A 20,270-nucleotide genomic window follows, 5' to 3' on the forward strand; every position below is an offset into this window, starting at 1 on the left:
AATTCCATAAGACCTGTAGCACCAGGTTCAAGAACAGTGCTACCCCTTCCAGCATCAGACTCCCAAACAAAGTCAATCAGATACTCATTTAAGGACTCTCACTTTGCACATTATGACTAAATAATGTAGTCAGTTTGTTTCCATTTCTTTCCTCGTTTCCATTTGTCCCTCTGTAAACATCTATTTTCTTGAACAATGTTTACTCTTACTGATGAGTAGAAATGGTACCTGGCCTGCAGGAAAAAGAATGTCAGGGTGTTTGTGATGTCATGTATGTTCTCTGACAATAAATCTGATCTTTGAACAGTTCAGTAGTTTCAAGGTTACATTTACTCCAGATTTCATTAATCAACTGAATTTAGATTATCCAGCTGCCATCGTGGAAACTGAACTCATTACAAAGTCTAATGGATTATTAGCCAGCAATGGTCAAGTAACTAACATAGAGGATTTTCAAAAGTACACTATCTAATATCAATACTGAAGTGTGTATCGCAAGCCCAGATATAACAAAAGCAAAATTGCCCAGTTGAATATGGCACATAATGTTCCACAATTCCTTTTTATCTTTGTGTTTGCTACAAAGGTGAAGAACAATATAATGAAGCTGAAAGAGAGGAGGGTAATGAAAATCAAGATGCCAACGATAGATAATACACTGTAATTCCAAACTTTGTTTAAGATTACAGCAAACTAGTCTTCCTCAAAACGTACAGGATATGTAGGTTAATTGGTATATTTGAGCATCGCAGGGTCATGACCAGAAGGGCCTGTTACCGCGCTGAATCATAATAAAGTAAAAGTAAGATTATTTTGAATCCTAGAGATAAGAGTCCGAAAGCAAATCCATTGGAACAAAAGACATTTAATTGTATACAAGGAGCATAAAAATAAATGATACTTAACAAACAAAAGACGTCTGAACTACAGAGTGAAGAATGTGTCCTACCCATACATCATAATGTAAGCAGGTTAGCTAGTTGGCTGACCGATATTTCAGCCAATATATTTTATCATTTAGCAACCACCAACCACTTTTGTTATTGGCGCAACTGTAATTTCCAAAATGTTTTGAGAGTTTCACTGCAATATGTGCTGAATCAGGTGAATTTGCATAAATGTACATTTTACTGTTTTAGAGAGATATATATGCATATTCTTAACAGTGTGGTACAGTTGCTGCAAAGAAATGGATTGGATGTCAATCCACAGGACCCTAAGAGTGGCAGGGAGGATCACTGAGGTCTCCCTCCTCCCCATTGACATGATTGTTGTTTGAAGAGGGCACCCAAAATAATTGAAGCCCCCTTTCACCCCGCACACAGCATTTTTCAACTACTCCTGTCGGGAAAGAGATACAGGAGTATCAAAGCAGCACCACTAGGCTGAGAAACAGGTTCTTCCCACTGTGAATCAGTGAGAATGCTGAACGACCAAAGGAACTGCTCACACTAACCATCCGAGACTCTCATTCATGAAACAACATTTATTTATTCATTTGTATAGTGGGATTACTTGTCCTCTATATGTATTGTTTGTCTGTATGTGTGTTATGTCTGGTTGTGTGTCTGCATGTTTTACACCGAGGACAGAAGAATGCTGTTTTTTCGGGCCTGAGCCCTTCAACGAGGTATGCTGCTGCTGCCAAAGGGAAACTTCCCTCCGCCATTCTTGTTCAGGGAATAGAAAAGCTGGTCACTGTATAACCTTGTTCAGCCATCCATACTCCAATCAGAAAGTCATGCATAAAAACTTGAAAACCTCATTGCTATTATAAAAAATAATCACTGGTACTGCCCAAGCTTATAGCAGCTATCCTTTCAAATGTTAAAAATATAATGAATAGAAATGGAATATCTAGGGTGTGTTGTGAATTCCAATTTTTAGTGTCCCATTGAGTAGAATGTGGACTCGTATTAAACTGAATTTTGTAGATTCAGGATAAAGTTCAGGCCATCCATGAACCTGCAATAGTAACATGGCAATGTCCTGGATCACAGGAAACATGCAGAAGTAGATTCATTAGACCACTGTAAGCATGGACCGGGCTCCTGTCACAGAGCCGTGGGAAGGGAATGAGATGATGAACGATGGCCCACAATTTCACCTTCACATCCATTTCCATCATCCAGAAGTATAACCAATGTACATTGATAGAAACCGCTTCAGTCTTAGGAGCCAAGATGTCCTGAGTCCCTATCAGACGAAGCATCATGGATGTGGAGAGCGATATAGGTTGAACCTCTTAAATCTAGCGACCTTGGGTCCTAGCCATCGCCAGACCACAGAAAATACTGGAAAACAGAAATTTGTAAACATATCAAAGTTGGAACAAAGCTTAAAACAGGAAATAATACTGTGAGGCAGCATGGTTAGCGTAGCGGTTAGAGCAATGCCTTTACAGCGCTGTCTGTAAGGAGTTTGTACTAACAGGTACTACTGGCATCAGATTCAAAACATGCTGGACCATGAGTTGCCACCATAGAGTGCTGGATAATAGAGGTTCAACCTGTAGTTTGGAGGTGACAGAGGACCAATCATCAGTTCCGTCTCCCTTAATTCTGAGCCTCTGCTCAGTGATTGCTCACCATCGTGCTCAGCAGCTGAGTGCAGTCCATGGGAAAGTCCTACCAACACAGTTGGAACATCACTAGCGATACAGCCCCACGTCAGTCAACTTAAAATGAGTGGCATCTTGCTTAACATCAGAAGATAAATACACTGACTGCAAGACAACTTCACATGCAGAATAAAGTTGAACAGAGAGGGGGGCAGCGGAGAGATCAACAGCTTAAAAAATAAAGCTAATGATTAGCAAATGGAAGAGTGATTTGGTGTGATGAGCATAACAGAGTCATAAACCGTGGCTGGGTGGGATGGCATAGGTTACAAGTAGAGCTTATGAGGGGGTGACAGAAAGTCTCCAGAAACCCAAGGTTCCAGAAACTTTTGAAAATTACCAGGACTCTGAGAAATGCACCAACTTAGCACTGTACCCTATAATATTTCCTTTATGCCAAGACTGTGTAGCCATGTTTGGCTCCAACACTATCTACAAATCTTGCCTTGAGCATCTGCAAGACCATGTGACTGACTGAGATCTTAAGGAAAGGCATATCCACTAAGGGACGACTGAGGAGCTCCTGGGATATGCTCTGTGGGCCAGCATATCGAGGGAACCATGAAGAAGACCCACCAATGCCTCTACTCTAGATCAATAGCAATTAAGACCAGTAATCCAAATCTCTGTAGGAAAACCACCAATCCTTCTACTCTAGAACAATGGTGTTTAAGACTGGTGATCCAGATCTCTATAGGAAGACCAGGTACGACCTATGGAAGGCTATCTTAACAGCAAAGAAGCAATTCCATGATGAATCAAGAACATGGCAGGCTTGCCGGCCATTACATCCTGATAAACAGAACTTGCTTTGAAAATAAGAATTCAACTGCATCTGTAAGAATCCCTGAAAAAGTTAACAACCCTGTGATATCTGTTTCAGAAGCCAATGTCAGAACATCTTTCAAGAGGGTGAACACTCGCAAGGCATCTGGTCCTGTCAGGGTACTGAATATCTGTCCCAACCAACTAGCTGGAGTGTTCACAGACATTCATTATTTCATTGCTGCAGTCAAATGTTCCCACCTGCTTCAAAAGGGATAATCAAGCCCAAGAATGATGCCCAAGAAGAACAGGTTGAGCAGCCTCAATGATTATCACCCAGTAGCACTAACATCAGCTGTGATTAACGCTTTCAGTGGTTGGTCACAGCCAGAATGAACTCCTATCTAAGCAATGTGCCTATTGCCACAATCACTCCACAGTAAATGCAATCTTACTGGTTCTCCACTCAGCCCTGGATCACCCGGACAACAGCAATACCTACATCAGGCTGCTTTTTATTGAATATAGCTCAACTTTCAACATTATTATCCCTTAGTCCACAGAAGATTCAGGCCAGTGACCCTATAAATAGTATCAAGATTACATTCAGTCACTTCCGGGCCCACCACCACCACCTCTCCCATCAGATAGAATGTTACATTTGGAACAAGGTCCGCCACTTCTCAAAACTATAAGATCTGCTATCTCGATCTGGATAAATAATCCCTAAAAAATTCTAGTCCCATGAATTTGGAGCTACTAAAATTAACGATGAGCTAAAGCATACTTTCCTCTGGTCATGTAGAAGTCAGTTTGTCTCTGTGCTATGAAACATGGAAGTCACAGACAGCTGGAGTTTAGTGGAGGAGCATTAATGCACTGAGCTCAGGAGCCAGATTATTTCCTATCCAGCCCCATGGGTGTGGACTATGAATGAAAAGGAAAATGCACAAAGCAGTTAATTTATGTTTGCTTTTCTTTATTTTTATGCTTTGCATTAATTTCCAGTAGATGCATGTCTCAATTATACCTATTAACTTAATTTCCTTCTTTAAATGATAATCCTTTATCTAAAGAGGATATTTTTAAATATCTATAATTATCAAATCGGTGGCCAGTGGAGAGCTCGCCATATAACACGATCTTGGGAAGGCGATGGTCCTCCATTCTGGAGACGTGACCTACCCAGCGCAGTTTGATCTTCAGCAGCGTGGATTCAATGCTGTCGGCCTCTGCCATCTCAAGTACTTCGATGTTGGAGATGAAGTCGCTCCAATGAATGTTGAGGATGGAGCGGAGACAACGCTGGTGGAAGCGTTCTAGGAGCCGTAGGTGATGCCGGTAAAGGACCCATGATTCGGAGCTGAACAGGAGTGTGGGTATGACAACGGCTCTGTATACGCTAATCTTTGTGAGGTTTTTCAGTTGGTTGTTTTTCCAGACTCTTTTGTGTAGTCTTCCAAAGGCGCTATTTGGCTTGGCGATTCAGTTGTCTATCTCGTTGTTGATCCTTGCATCCGATGAAATGGTGCAGCCGAGATAGGTAAACTGGTTGACCATTTTGAGTTTTGTGTGCCCGATGGAGATGACAGAATGGAGGACCATCGCCTTCCCAAGATCATGTTATATGGCGAGCTCTCCTCTGGCCACCGAGGCAGAGGTGCACCAAAGAAGAGGTACAAGGACTGCCTAAAGAAAGCTCTTGGTGCCTGCCACATTGACCATCACCAGTGGGCTGACATCGCCTCAAACCGTGCATCTTAGTGCCTCACAGTTCGGCGGGCAGCAACCTCCTTTGAAGAAGACCGCAGAGCCCACTTCACTGTCAAAAGACAAAGGAGGAAAAACCCAACACCGAACCCCAACCAACCAATTTTCCACTGCAACTGCTGCAACCGTGTCTGCCTGTCCCGCATTGGACTTGTCAGCCACAAACGAGCCTGCAGCTGACGTGGACATTACCCCTCCATAAATCTTAGTCCGTGAAGCCAAGCCAAAGAAGAATTATCAAATAGATTTTAAAACAGCTCAAAGTTATGAAACAACAGTGGGTTGTCAGAAGGCCATCAGGCTGTTTTGGAAATAAGGCCCAGTTGCCATTAAGTCTTGTAGGATGGCTCTCATAATTAGATCTTGCAGTCAACTGCCAGTAAAAGACCACAAAAGATAACTGGCAGGTGGGAGTATGGGTGATTGGCCAAAAAAAAATCTGTAGTTTAATTTTTCTTAATCTGCATCTCTTGATCCTTAAATTCACCAAACGTGATAGCTTCATTCTGTTTCCTCTTCCAACTTGCTTGTGCAACTCCTAAATAGGGAGCTGTTATTTTTGGAGTAAGATTCTGACATGGATTTGTAACTTGGGAAGGGTTGAGGTGTGGTTCAGGTATGAGTGAAGTTACACTGAATATCATCAGCTCTTGCAGATACAGTATTTACATGGTTGCTCCATTCAAGATTCTTGTGAATGTTGACACCATCCACTATCCCAAAATATATAAATTCAGTGACTGTAATATCATTGAATATCAGTGGGAGGTGATTAAAATTGATCTTCTTGAAGATTTTTATTCTCTCGCACTAATGCCGTGTAAATATTGATTGCCACCTTATCAGTCCAAGCCTTATCGTTTCTGAAGGATTACTCTATATGAGTACAGGCTGATTAATTATCTAAGTATTGCAAAGTGTGTAATCATCCACATTTCCAACCTTACAATGGAAGGACAACTATTCACCATAGTTGAAGTGGATCGAGGTAAATGTCCTGAGTATGCCTTAGCGAACATCCTCAGGCTGGAATGGTTAATTTCTAAATAAGCAACCACCTTCCATTGTATTAGGGCTGACTCTACCCAATGTAGGATCTTCACAATTCTCATTTACTTCAATTTTACAAGAGCTCCTTAATGCCACTGTGGTGCACTGTTAGCCAGAATTAGACACACACAAAGATAAAGACTGTACTACAGGCTTTAATCCACAAAGACTTCACAGATCCAGGCTGGCTGTAGCTGCAGCAACTCTGAGTGAGGTCTCGGGAGGCCGCCGCAGGCTTATATCCCGGAGGGTGATTGACACCCGACCGGGTGGGGCTTGATCCATTCAGGCCGACTGATTGACAGGTGTTGTCCTGTCCCCTTACACTCCTGCAGGTACAGTGGTTGGCCTCTGCAGTAGGCCGGAGGTGTACCACCACATTCACCCCCTTCTTTAAAATTGTCCCGGAGGTGGGGCAGTACCAAGGTATCGCACCCACTATGTACATACAATATTTACAGGTTGAGATGACTCGGCGGCCGCCCGGGTCTCTGTGACCGTCGTGGGACTGGCTCCTGGTCACTGGTCAGCGGGGAAGTGGGGGGGCTGGCGGCAGGGGTGTGTGTGGCTGGTGTGGTGTCGCGTGGAGGGGTGGCCAGGAGGGCCGGGATCGACGTATGCGGGTCGTATTGGATGGGTGGGGGGGCGGGTTCGTTCCTAAGGCTGAAGCAGGCCCCTGGTGGTCAAGGAGTCCCTGCATGCCCCATAGCTGCATGGGGATGGGGCTGTATGCCCAGTCAGTGTTGTCCTGGGTTGGCGGGTGGCGTGGTGTAGTGGGAGTTCCTGCTGGTGCCAAGTCCCTGGTTGAGACAGTGTCCTCCCTGCCACTGCCGAACCTAACGTAAGTGTAGTTATGGTTTGCATGAAGGAGGAAAACCTGCTCCATCAGGGCTTCGGTCTTGTGTGTCCGTACGTGCTTACGCAGAAGCACCAGTCCTGGGGACGTGAGCCATGCTGGGAGTGTCATTCCAGTCGCCGACCTCCTGGGGAATGAGAACAGATGTTCGTAAGGGGTCTCGTTGGTAGCCGTGCACAGAAGTGACCGAATGGCATGGAGAGCCTCGGGAAGGGCGTCCCTTTTGACCTGAGAACCAGGAGGACTGCCTTCCAGACCACCCCAATCTCGCGTTCCACTTGCCTGTTGCCTCTCGGGTTATAGTTTGTCGTATGCCCCTTGCCGTCAGGTACTGGCGCAGCTCGTTGCTCATGAAAATAGACCCACAGTCGCTGCGGATGAAGGCAGAGTAGCCAAACATGGTGAAAATCTGCCCCAAGGCCCTGATGACAGTGGCCGTGGAGGTGTCCGGACAAGGGATGGCGAAATGGAAGCGTGAGTACTCGTTCACTACTGTGAGGAAGTAGACGTTTCGGTTCGTGGAAGGCAGGTGCCCTTTGAAGTCCATGCCGAGACGCTCGAAAGGCCGAGTACCCTTTACAGCATGGGGCTAGGTGGGGGGTGGGGGGGGGTGCAGAAGAAGCGGGGTTTACACTCCGCACAGACCTGACAGGCCTCGGCCATGTCCGATGGCGTATGGTAGATTTCAGGACTTAATGAAATGGTACAACCAGGTGACTCCCAGATGGCAGAGGGACTCGTGCAATGCCTGCAACCTGTCGTCATGCCTGGACATGCAGGTGTGAGAGAGGGCATCAGGGGAGTCGTTAAACTTCCCGGGGCGGTCCTGGATGTCATAGCTGTAGGTTGCCAGCTTGACTCTGCAGCGCAGGATGTTATCGTTCTTGATCTTGCTCTTGTGGGAAGTGTTAAACATGAACGCCACGGCCCGCTGGTCTGTGAGGAGCGTGAATCTCCTGCCGGCCAGGTAATGGCACCAGTGGCGGACCGCTTCCACAATTGCCTGGGCCTCCTTTTCAATGGCAGAGTGCCCTAGCTCGGAGCTGTGGAGGGTCCTGGAGAAGAAGGCGACGAGGCGCCCCCCCTCTCCCCAGCTGAAGATAGCAGCGAGGGCCACCTCGGAGGCATCGCTCTCCACCTGGAAGGGGGCGTCCTCATCAATAGCCTGCATCGTGGCGTCCGCGATGTCTTGCCTGATGCGGGTGAAGGCTGCCTGTGCCTCAGGTAGGAGGGGAAAAGTTGTGGCTTGGGCCAGTGGGTGGACCTTGTCCGAGAAGTGAGGGACCCCCTGCGAGTAATAAGAGAACAGGCCCAGGCACCTGCAGAGGGCCTTTAGCATGGGGGGGAGGGGCAACTCCATTAATGGGCGCATCCTTTCTGGATCTGGGCCGACGACCCCATGGGCCACGATGTACCCCAGGATGGTGAGGTGGGTGGTGCTGAACACACACTTCTCCTTGTTGTAAGTGAGGTTGAGCTCCGCGGCCGCCTGGAGGAATTTTTCCAGGTTAGCATTGTGGTCCTGCTGGTCACGGCCGCAGATAGTGACGTTATCCAGATGTAGGAATGTCGCCTTCAGCTTGTGCTGGTCTACCATGCGATCCATCTCCCGCTGGAAGACGGAGACCCCGTTCGTGACCCCAAAAGGAACCCGGCGGAACTGGTCCAAGCACCCGTCCGCCTCAAAGGCGGTGTAGGGCTTGTCCTTTGGTGGATAGGGATTTGGTGATATGCCGACTTCAGGTCAATCATGGAGAAAACCCGGTAGCGGACTATCTCATTGACCACATCGACGATCCTTGGCAGGGGGTAGGCATCCAGCTGGGTGTACCAATTAATGGTCTGGCTGTAATCCATGACCATCTTCGGCTTACTTCCCCCTTTGACCATCAGGACTTGGGCTCTCCAAGGGCTGTTACTGGGCTCTATGTCGCCTTCCGCCAGGAGTCGCCGCACCTCCGCCTTGAAGTCCCTGTCTGCAGCACAATAGCGCCTACTTCTGGCGGTGATCGGCTTGGAGCCTAGGGCAAGATGTGGAAAGAGAGCCGGTGGTGTGATGCGCAGTGTGGAGAGGCCGCAGGTTGGCCGGGACTGGTAGGTTGGCGTGCTGTGCAATGTGAGTGGAGGTTGGGGCCTCCCGAAGGTGAGGGTGACACTCTGCAGTTGGCATTGGAAATCCAGGCCCAGGAGGAGTGGTGCGTGGAGTTTGGGCATGATCAGGAGCCTAAATCCTGAGAAAGTCTCCCCTCCCACCGTTATATTGGCCGAGCAGTGCCCAAGGGTACCAACAGTCTTATCCTTGGCAGCGAGAGCGATCGAGCAGGTGGTGGGGTAGATCTTTAACCTTAGGGAGTGGGCCACGCTCGGGTGCTGCAACTGTCCAACAGGCACTTTGTTACCTGCCCGTCGGGGAAGTCGTCGTGGGGACAATGGCGCTGCCCAGCAAGCAAGCGTGGGGGGGGGGGGGGGGTCCGTGGGGAGGTCATAGAGAACCGCTGAGCTGACAGCAGGTTTAGAGAGGCACACTTTTGCAAAGTGGCCTTTCTTGCCACATCGGGAACAATACTGGTTCCTAGCTGGGCAGTTTTGGTGCGATCGTCGATCTGACCCACACCAGGACCCACAGTACTTACAGGGCGGTGGGCCTCTGCCGCAGCGACGTTCTCCTTCCCAGCTTGGCCTGGGACTGCAGTTGCAGTGTGAGAGGGCCATGAGAGACCCTGGAATCGAAGGCTTTGACATGCAGGGCTGCTGCTTCCAGGGTTTGGACTACTTCCACAGTCCTGGTTAGGGCATAGATGTTGTCTTCCAGCAGCTTCTGCCAGATGGCCCTCGGACGAAGGCGTACCGGATCAGCCTCTCGACCTCCTCTACAGCTACCCTGGGTTCAGCCAGACATGGTCAGGCCAACTCTCGCAAGTGTCCCAGGTAAGACTCAGCCATCTCCCCGGGTTGCTGGGCTCAGGTGTTGAGGAGGTACCTTGTACAGACCACATTCATGGGGGGCTTGTACAAGTTCTCGAGAGTGTCCATTGCACTCTTGTACGCGGAGCAGCCTTTGGTTATCTGGAAGGTGCGGGGACCCAGCTTTGACCAGAGTAGGACCAACCTCTTCCGATCGGAGTCCAGGAAGTCGCCCTCATGTGCCTCGACCGTGTGCTGCCAGATCTCGAAGCGTGTCTGGGTTTCCGGGTGGCATGGGTCGACCTCGAGGCTCCCTGCGCACAGGAGTTTTTCCATAGCCGCCGTGGGAATATTTTGTGGATTAAATTGTGGTGCACTGTTAGCTAGAATCAGACACACACAAAGATAAAGAGTGTACTACAGACTTTAATCCACAAAGACTTCCACAGAGCCCAGATGACTGTGGCTGCAGCACCTCTGAGTGAGGCCTCGGGAGGCCGGCACAAGCTTATATCCCGGAGGGTGATTGATACCCGACTGGGTGGGGATTGATCCATTCAGGCCGACTGATTGACAGCCGGCCAGGTGCTGTCGTGTCCCCTTACACTCCTGCAGGTACAGTGGTTGCCCCCTGCAGTAGGCCGGTGGTGTACCACTACACCCATATTTGGTTAAATGCTGCACTTAAGATGAAGTACAGTTCCCCCAATGTAGCATTTTAACAAATTCTCATTTATTTCAATTTTACAAGAGCTCCTTAATGCCATGTTTGGTTAAATGCTGCACTTAAGGTGAAGTACAGTCCCCCAGTGTGGTATTTTCACCACAATTCTCATTTACTTCAATTTTACGAGAGCTCCTTAATGCCACGTTTGGTTAAATGCTGCACTTAAGGTGAAATACAGTCCCATTCAACTCACTTCTTGGTTTCAGACCTTTTCTCTTTTGTTATAGATAAACAAGTTCCTTCAGTTCACTTTTTTTCCTATTTCATTTACTCACCATTCTTTATTTCTCTATATATTTTACTTTAAACAAAAGTTGGAAATGATTATCTTTTTATGAAGGAGGAATTAAACAAAAATGGAGGAAGAAACAATAATCAAGCAGAAGTGTACTGACCAAAATATAAAAAAATAATTTAGTGGAAATAGGGGTGTTGGCTATTTCCTCATAAACCCATTTTGTAACCTGTTTTTGAAATTAAGTGATAAAATTAAAAGACATGGACGAAAAGCAAATTATGTGAAATAATTTTTGTTTTTTTCTGGGTTAGACAAGATCCAATTGTATAACTAAGAGAATTAAATCGGCTTTTAGAAAACATTTGACAAAATATCTTACAAGTAATTTGTAATGAATGGCAAAAGAGGAAATGTAGCTGACTGAATTAAAAATTGGTTGAATAAGAAATAAAGATGTGAAATAATATCAGTAATGGATCCAGTTTTGATTTCATTTAGGTATTTTATTTGTGTATTTAGGAAGCACAATATTGAAAGAAAGTAAGGAGTTTCGCAAAAGAACTCCAAAGTAATTCCTTGGAGATACAGACAGGTGAACAGAATAAGTCAGGCATAATTTAATGTAGCAAGGAAACAAGAAGTGGAAGAATGTTCAGTGAAAAGATGCTGAAAGGTGTGGGATAACTGTACAGTTTATGCCAAAGCTGACAGAAATGCCAAACCATTTTATAAATGGAAAATGAAGTTCACGCGCAAAGAGAAAGTAGTTGAACAATACAGACAATGCTAACAGTTGCTGCAAAGTGGGAATCTTATAACAGAAAGGACAATGCAGTCAAAAAAAGTGGACAGTGGTAAGAAATCCTGCAGTTACTTGGGAGATATTTACTAACAGCAGAGAGGTTGAGAAAATATAAGTATTTAAAATTCTGATATGTAAAACAGGAATAACTATTTGCTCTGGTTGAAGAGCCAAGCAATCACTAATGGAGTTCAAAGATTGTATCTGTAAACATTTTCTGGAGCATGGCATTCTTTGCCACAGGGACAACTGGGACAGAAGCTCTTGCATTATTTAAAGAAACAGAAGATAGCATTTGAAGCAGATGATGATATTGGGCTATGGGGAAAAAAGCAGAAAATTGGAATTCATTTTTAAATTTTTCAGTCAAAGTCCCTTAACTCTCCCATAATCTTTGTGGCACTGTTCCTGTTCATATTCCTTCTTAAAATCACTGATCATTCAAATGTATCTATTCATTTGCTGGCCATTTATCAAGGCCGCCTTCAGAATTCCAGTCTTTAATCCAATTATCTTACCGAGAAAGACATGATTTTTCATTTTTTTCTCATTCTTTAATGTTGCTGCGTTCCTCAAGCTGATAAACAGCCCCCATTCTTAATCCCCTCATCAAACGATGGCAATTACTAGCAAACCTGGTACTTCAAAAGAATTGCTACATTTCCTTCATTCCTAAATCTGCCTCTCTGATAATCACCTTCCTTCTTCATGCTATCTACTTCATTTTCCACCTTTTTAATACTGAACATGGAGATACTGGAGAATTTTCCAGTATCTCATAGATACTAGAAAAGGAGACCCAAAAATGCCTATCCTTCTTAACACTCTCAGCTTTTATTTTCCAGTTTTACATCCTAGTTTTTTTTTATTCACACCTTCTTTTCAATGGTAGGTGCATGAACATTTGAGCTGCATCAGCTGTGCAATATATCAACATAGTCTGTCTCTTCACATTTGTGAGCTCATGAGCCTGAAACTAAGTTTTATTGCACAGATTTTTACTTTTCCACATTCTTGCCCAATTTGAAGTTTATGGACCTCATTACATTGTGCAGCCATTTACTCAGATCTGAGTCATCGGGCTTTGTATCACGAGTCCTCTGTCTTGTTTTCTCTTTCACGTGTTTTTCAGTCTTGGTGAAATTCTTTATTTTTTTTTAAAGTCTTTGAGTCACAGCATATTTGTCGTTGAAACATACCTTAACATTTCCAATGGGTTTGTTTCATGAACTTGAATTCCACATTTTGGACAGTCATTTGTGTCTTCAAAATGTTGAACAATACATCTTTTGCAAACTGGAAAAAAAATAGAAGGCATTTGAACCAAGTATTGCAATTGCAGTTAAAATGATCTTTCAATTAAAACATTCTATTTTAGACTGATCAGTTCAATGAATTATATTTGCAATTATAACTTATAACAAAAGATAAAATATGATTTAGTACATTTAAAGTTAAATCAGCAATCCTTTCATTTGTGAAGCAACTTTCAGTGAATCAGCAAAATGTATTTATTTGCAAGGATTCATGTGAAATTTTATTGGGCCCCTCCTGAAATTTCAAACCATTTCCAGCTCAGCATCTACAGTATATTTGCTGGTATAATTTTTATCTCTTTTCATCAACTACTCTGGTAACTTTTTCACTTGATCTTTGAAACTCTACCTTTTAAGGAGCTTTGGCATGTCATCGAGTACTCCATCAACACTTCTACAGGTGTACTGTGGAAAGAATATTGACTGGTTTTATCATGACCTGGTTTGCCTAGGAGTGCTGAAGACTGCAGAAAGTGGCAGACCCTGCAAAGTTTATCACAAGCACCAACATCCCATTTATTGAAGATATCCACATGGGGCACTGCTTCAAGAAGGCAGCCAACATCATTAAGGATCTACATCACCCTGGTTATTCTCTGGTCTCTCTACAAATTTCAGGCAGAAGGCACAGAAAGTAAAATGGACTCATGATACCATTTATTAGCAGAATGCATTTTTTACCAAGTATATTCTTTCTCCCCTCGGTTAGTGTAGCTGAGGACTGAAATGTACTCCTTCAGCAATATTAATGACCTCCAGAAGTTTGAACCCTTGTTGTCTGTCTTCATGCCCAGAAAATTCCATGCCATAGTCTTCTTCATAAACAAAAAAGTTACTGAATCACTATTTCACAACAGCTCAAAGCAATTTTAAAAAAATGTATAAAATGATTAAGAGACATTTAATTATTATGTATTTTAATAATGTTAAGTTTTAGATGTACCACTACCGAATACTAATCTTCGCCCTGTTAGCATTCTTACAGGTGCAAAATCAACCTTAGTTAAGGTTCAGCTCTGTTGGTCGCTTCCGTAAAAGGTCTCTTCAATTTATAATCATATGTGTTCCTCCTTCATAAATCTGTCGAGCCTTCTGAATATTAGCAGTTCCTTTTAGTTGTTTTATTTTTATTTTGAACTTCCAGCATCTTCAGTAGTTTAGTTTTGCATAATATCTTTTGCATGTTTTTTTCTTTGGCTTGGCTTCGCGGACGAAGATTTATGGAGGGGTAATGTCCACGTCAGCTGCAGGCTCGTTTGTGGCTGACCAGTCCGATGCGGGACAGGCAGACACGATTGCAGCGGTTGCAAGGGAAAATTGGTTGGTTGGGGTTGGGTGTTGGGTTTTTCCTCCTTTGTCTTTTGTCAGTGAGGTGGGCTCTGCGGTCTTCTTCAAAGGTGGTTGCTGCCCACTGAACTGTGAGGCGCCAAGATGCATGGTTTGAGGCGAATATCAGCCCACTGGCGATGGTCAATGTAGCAGGCACTAAGAGCTTCCTTTAGGCAGTCCTTGTACCTCTTCTTTGGTGCATCTCTGTCTCGGTGGCCAGAGGAGAGCTCGCCATATAGCACGATCTTGGGAAGGTGATGGTCCTCCATTCTGGAGACGTGACCTACCCAGCGCAGTTTGATCTTCAGCAGCGTGGATTCGATGCTGTCGGCCTCTGCTATCTCGAGTACTTCGATGTTGGTGATGAAGTTGCTCCAATGAATGTTGAGGATGGAGCGGAGACAACGCTGGTGGAAGTGTTCTAGGAGCCGTAGGTGATGCCGGTAAAGGACCCATGATTCGGAGCCGAACAGGAGTGTGGGTATGACAACGGCTCTGTATACGCTAATCTTTGTGAGGTTTTTCAGTTGGTTGTTTTTCCAGTCTCTTTTGTGTAGTCTTCCAAAGGCGCTATTTGCCTTGGTGAGTCTGTTGTCTATCTCGTTGTCGATCCTTGCATCCGATGAAATGGTGCAGCCGAGATAGGTAATCTGGTTGACCGTTTTGAGTTTTGTGTGCCCGATGGAGATGTGGGGGGGCTGGTAGTCATGGTGGGGAGCTGGCTGATGGAGGACCTCAGATTTCTTCAGGCTGACTTCCAGGCCAAACATTTTGGCAGTTTCCACAAAACAGGACGTCAAGCGCTGAAGAGCTGGCTCTGAATAGGCAACTAAAGCGGCATCATCTGCAAAGAGTAGTTCACGGACAAGTTGCTCTTGTGTCTTGGTGTGAGCTTGCAGGCGCCTCAGAATGAAGAGACTGCCATCCGTGCGGTACCGGATGTAAACAGCGTCTTCATTTTTGAGGTCTTTCATGGCTTGTTTCAGCATCATGCTGAAGAAGATTGAAAAGAGGGTTGGTGCGAGAACGCAGCCTTGCTTCACGCCATTGTTAATGGAGAAGGGTTCAGAGAGCTCATTGCTATATCTGACCCGACCTTGTTGGTTTTCGTGCAGTTGGATAACCATGTTGAGGAACTTTGGGGGGCATCCGAGGCGCTCTAGTATTTGCCAAAGTCCTTTCCTACTCACGGTGTCGAAGGCTTTGGTGAGGTCAACAAAGGTGATGTAGAGTCCTTTGTTTTGTTCTCTGCACTTTTCTTGGAGCTGTCTGAGGGCAAAGACCCTGTCAGTAGTTCCTCTGTTTGCGCGAAAGCTGCACTGTGATTCTGGGAAAACATTTTTACCCCAGTACAATTAGCTATGATGCACCAACCATTTAGTTGAATAAAACACTAAAGTCTGCAGATGCTGTGAATGTAATACAAACAGAAATGCTGGAGGAACTCAGCTGGTCTCACAGCATTCATAGAGAGTAAAATGTATATAACCAACATTTCAGGTCTGAGTCCTTCTTCAAGGTATGAGCAAAATGCAAGCCAGGACCTGAATAAAAAGGCTGGGGAAGAAGGGAGGAAAGGGTGGGAGAGGACAGCGGGAAACCACAAGTCAACAGAAAAAAGGCAGTAATTGGATATGGATAGGACAGTAGAGAAAAGGTGAGAATTTATCAGGGAGGGGGTGGCTTTGTGAATGAGAGCTGGAGGGAAGGAGCCTGAAGGAAATTGAAAGAGAGAGAGAGCACTAGAAGGAGAAATAGGGATAGGGGAAGAGGGGGAGGCTAATGAAAAGCAGTGAAGTTGATGATAATGCCTACTGATTTGAGGGTGCCGAGAGGGAACATGAGATGTTGTTCCTCCAATTTGTGGAGGACTGACTCCCAGTCAGTCAGTGCACGAGACCATGGATTCATGTCTGTCCCTATCAGTGGATGATGGGCGAGCTGCCTTCAAGAGAGTGAATCGGAGGAAAGCATCCACTCCAGAGTACCCAGCCGAATATTAAAAACCTGTGTTGACTGACTTGCCAGTGTATTCATGGATATCTTCAACATATCACTCCAGCAACATGTGGTATAGACCTGTTTCAAACAGGCCTCAATCATACCCAAGAAGAACATAGTAACCTACTGAAATGACTATTGACCCGTGGCACTTTCATCAACATTCAAATCCATTCGAATTCACCTACCATAACAACAGGTCTACAATGGATGCCATTTAATTGCCTTTACACATAGCACTAGAACACCTGGACAGCAAAGATGCATACATCAGGATGCTCTTTATTGACTACAGTTCAGCATTCAACACTATCATTCCCTCAAAAATTATTAGCAAACTACAAGACCTGGAACTCAACACCTCATTGTAATTGAATCCTGGATTTCCTCATCTCCAGACCACAATTAGTGAGGATTGGTAAGAATATCTCCTCCACAATTTCCATTGATGCTAGACTACCACATGGCTGCATTCTAAGACCCATGTGCTTCTCGCTAAACACCTATGACTGTGTGGCTTAGTACGACAACAACACCATCTACAAATTTGCTGACAATACTACGGGTTGTATAAAAAGGGGCGATGAGTCAGCACACAGGATTTAGTCTGAAAAATTGGATGAATGGTGCACCAACAACAACCTCGAACTCAAAGTACCAAAACCAGGGAGGTGATTGTTGACTTCATAAGGGAAAGCCAGAGGTGTACAATCCAATGAACATTAGGGATTCAGAGTTGGAGATGGTGAGCATATTTAAATTGCTGTGAGTCACTATCTCAGAGAATCTTGCCTGGACCCATCACACTAATGGAATCATGAAGAAAGTGCCTCTACTCCCTCAGAAGTTTGCGAAGGTTTGGTATGACATTGGAAACCCTGGCAGATTTCAACAGCTGTGAGGTAGAAAGCGTGCATACTGCTGCATCACAGGCTGTTATGGGAACACCAATACCCTTGAGCAAAAAATCCTGCAAAAGGCAGTGAACACAGCCCAGGTCATTACAGGCAATACCCTCCCCACCATTGACAACATCTACAGGGACAGCAGCAGGAATCATCAAGGATCCACATCATCCACCACATGCTCTGTTCTCACTGCTACCATCAGAAAAGAGGTATAGGTTCCACAAGACTCATACCAGCAGGTTCAGGAAGAGCTGCTACCCTTCCACTGTCAGACTCTATGACAAACTCAATCAGGGACTCATTTAAGAATTCTTACTTTTGCACTTTATTGAATTTTTTCTCTCTGAATTGCAGAGTTTGTTTACGTCTTTATTTGTTTACCTGTATACGATGAGTACAGTTTTTATTTTGCACTACCAATAAGTGGTAACTCTGCCTTGCCCACAGGACAAAGAATCTCGGGGTTGTATGTGATGTCATGCATGTACTCTGACAATAAATCTGACATGTCGGCATGGGAATGGGGAATTAAAATCCGTTGCGACTTTGTGAAATGTCTGCTGAAGACAAAGAACAATTCGCATTGAAGAGATACAGATGTTTGTTGCATCTTAAACAAATCCAGAAAATGTGTCAATCATGATTTACCGTTCGTAAAACCATGTTGGTTTGATTGAATTAAGCTGCTCTAAATGACTAGCTATTCGTTACTTGCTTATTAAAGCCTCCAGCATCTCAATAATGACAGATGCTCAGCTAACACGCCTATTGTTATGCACTGTCTTCCTTCCAGGACAACAGGTATCGGAATCTCAAACACTGGTCATTGACAACCTTTATTTGATTTGTCATCCCTATCATGTGTTACTGCTGAAATTGAAACCACTTAGCTCAAAATATCATTACCATCTTTATTCCGAGCCTGAGAAATAATTCTTACTAAACTAAGGGTCGATGCAACAAAATATCAATTATTTAGATTTTCATAATTTAAGAAAGCCCTTAATTACCTGGATAATGACAGGAAACTTTGAACAAAGCAAAACATTTTGTTCTTCTATTCTGAAAACTCCCACCAATAAACCTTTGAGGGCAGTAAAGACTGTACTTGTGGTTAGGTTTTAGTATATGGGACACAAATCTTCTAAAGCAGTTTTTTTTCAAACTTTTTTCTTTCCACTCACATCCCACCTTAAGCAATCCCTATGCCATAGGTGCTCTGTGATGAGGAAGGGATTGCTTAAAGTGGTAGATGAGGGCGGGGTGGGGGGTTGACAACCACTGCTCTAGATCCCATTGTTACTGAAATATTTTGAGATAATGTCATTGGCCCATTTCCTTTAGAGTTATGAAACCATGCACATAATGAGTCAATGAGGTACGATTAAAACAGTTTTCAAACATTTTCTTTCCACTCACATCCCACCTTAAGCAATCCCTATGCCATAGGTGCTCTGTGATGAGGAAGGGATTGCTTAAAGTGGTAGATGAGGGCGGGGTGGGGGGTTGACAACCACTGCTCTAGATCCCATTGTTACTGAAATATTTTGAGATAATGTCATTGGCCCATTTCCTTTAGAGTTATGAAACCATGCACATAATGAGTCAATGAGGTACGATTAAAACAGTTTTCAAACATTTTCTTTCCACTCACATCCCACCTTAAGCAATCCCTATGCCATAGGTGCTCTGTGATGAGGAAGGGATTGCTTAAAGTGGTAGATGAGGGCGGGGTGGGGGGTTGACAACCACTGCTCTAGATCCCATTGTTACTGAAATATTTTGAGATAATGTCATTGGCCCATTTCCTTTAGAGTTATGAAACCATGCACATAATGAGTCAATGAGGTACGATTAAAACAGTTTTCAAACATTTTCTTTCCACCCACATACCACCTTAAGTAATCCCTTACTAATCACAGCATCTATGGCATAGGGATTACTTAAAGTGGTATGTGAGTGGAAAGAAAAAAGTTTGAAAACCATTGTTCTAAAGTGAAGCAATCTCTTTTTAAGCGCTTGCCAGCCATGTGGCCTGGACTCAGTTCTATAAAACGAGCTCTGTGGATGACAACATTATGAAAATCAATTGTCATTCTTAATTTTGATTTTTTTTTGGTTATCAGCGTTTGCAAAATTCTAGGCTTCTGTTCTATAGTTTTACAATTTCCACATGTTGAAAGTGAAAAAAGACATGTCTCTCATAAGCAGCAAATTGGCAAACTTGACTGCATATACTGACAATAAGGTAACAAACCAATCCAATGGTACTTTAAAATTTAAACAGTTTACATTATCAATTTAATAACACATTGGTCTAAAAATGTCATTATTTTCTTTAAAACCTCTTACAGTTCTGTTTCAATTATTGAGATCAGCCAAACAATTTTAAAGCATAATCTATGATGAAATTATCAAAATCTATCCGATGTTGAATTAGAATGAATGAAATTGAAATGATTTAAAATGTTTTCATTAAATTATTTCATTCACTAAATGCATAAAAAAATCAAAGAAACTTTATTTACATATTGCAGCAAGTTAATTCCTTGAATGGTCTTGCTCATTATTATCTAGTTTACTGATTAGAAGCTAAAAATGTTACAGCATCACCTCTGGGTGGAAGAAGAATAACTGGTCATCTCATTACACTTAATCCTCAGCAAGTGTTGCATGGTGGAACTTTGAAATGATGAAAGAAGAAAGGATTACTAATGGCGCATTTGTCATGGACTTTAATGGCTGAAGGTGTCAGGGTATTACTTTAGGAAATTAAAAGCATATAGTCAGTCAGTGTCCTCACAGTTAGATGTTATGGTGACTTTTCACTTATTGTAATGGTGTGTGAAAAGTTGCAGTGCTGTCGACAATGTGCATGAGTAAAGTGGCATTTTTGAATTAGTGTTTTTTTTAAAGTAGTAACAGTGCCATCCTCAGGAGGAAGTAGAAATGGCTGAAATTACCACTCCAATATAGCCCATTGG

At 43.9% G+C, this 20,270-nt stretch overlaps 1 protein-coding gene across 3 annotated transcripts in view; it reads right to left on the reverse strand.

The window, feature by feature from the left end:
* pcgf5b (polycomb group ring finger 5b) overlaps positions 1-20,270 on the reverse strand; it is a 145,308-nt gene that overhangs the window by 41,986 nt on the left and 83,052 nt on the right. For all 3 annotated transcript variants that reach the window (XM_069900592.1, XM_069900590.1, XM_069900591.1), the window contains exon 3: positions 12,932-13,028. In XM_069900592.1, the coding sequence (XP_069756693.1) occupies positions 12,932-13,028 (97 nt within the window). The remainder of the gene's footprint in view (positions 1-12,931; positions 13,029-20,270) is intronic.

This window comes from Narcine bancroftii, chromosome 10, assembly GCF_036971445.1.
Source record: "Narcine bancroftii isolate sNarBan1 chromosome 10, sNarBan1.hap1, whole genome shotgun sequence".
In the NCBI taxonomy this organism is placed as follows: Eukaryota; Metazoa; Chordata; class Chondrichthyes; order Torpediniformes; family Narcinidae; genus Narcine; species Narcine bancroftii.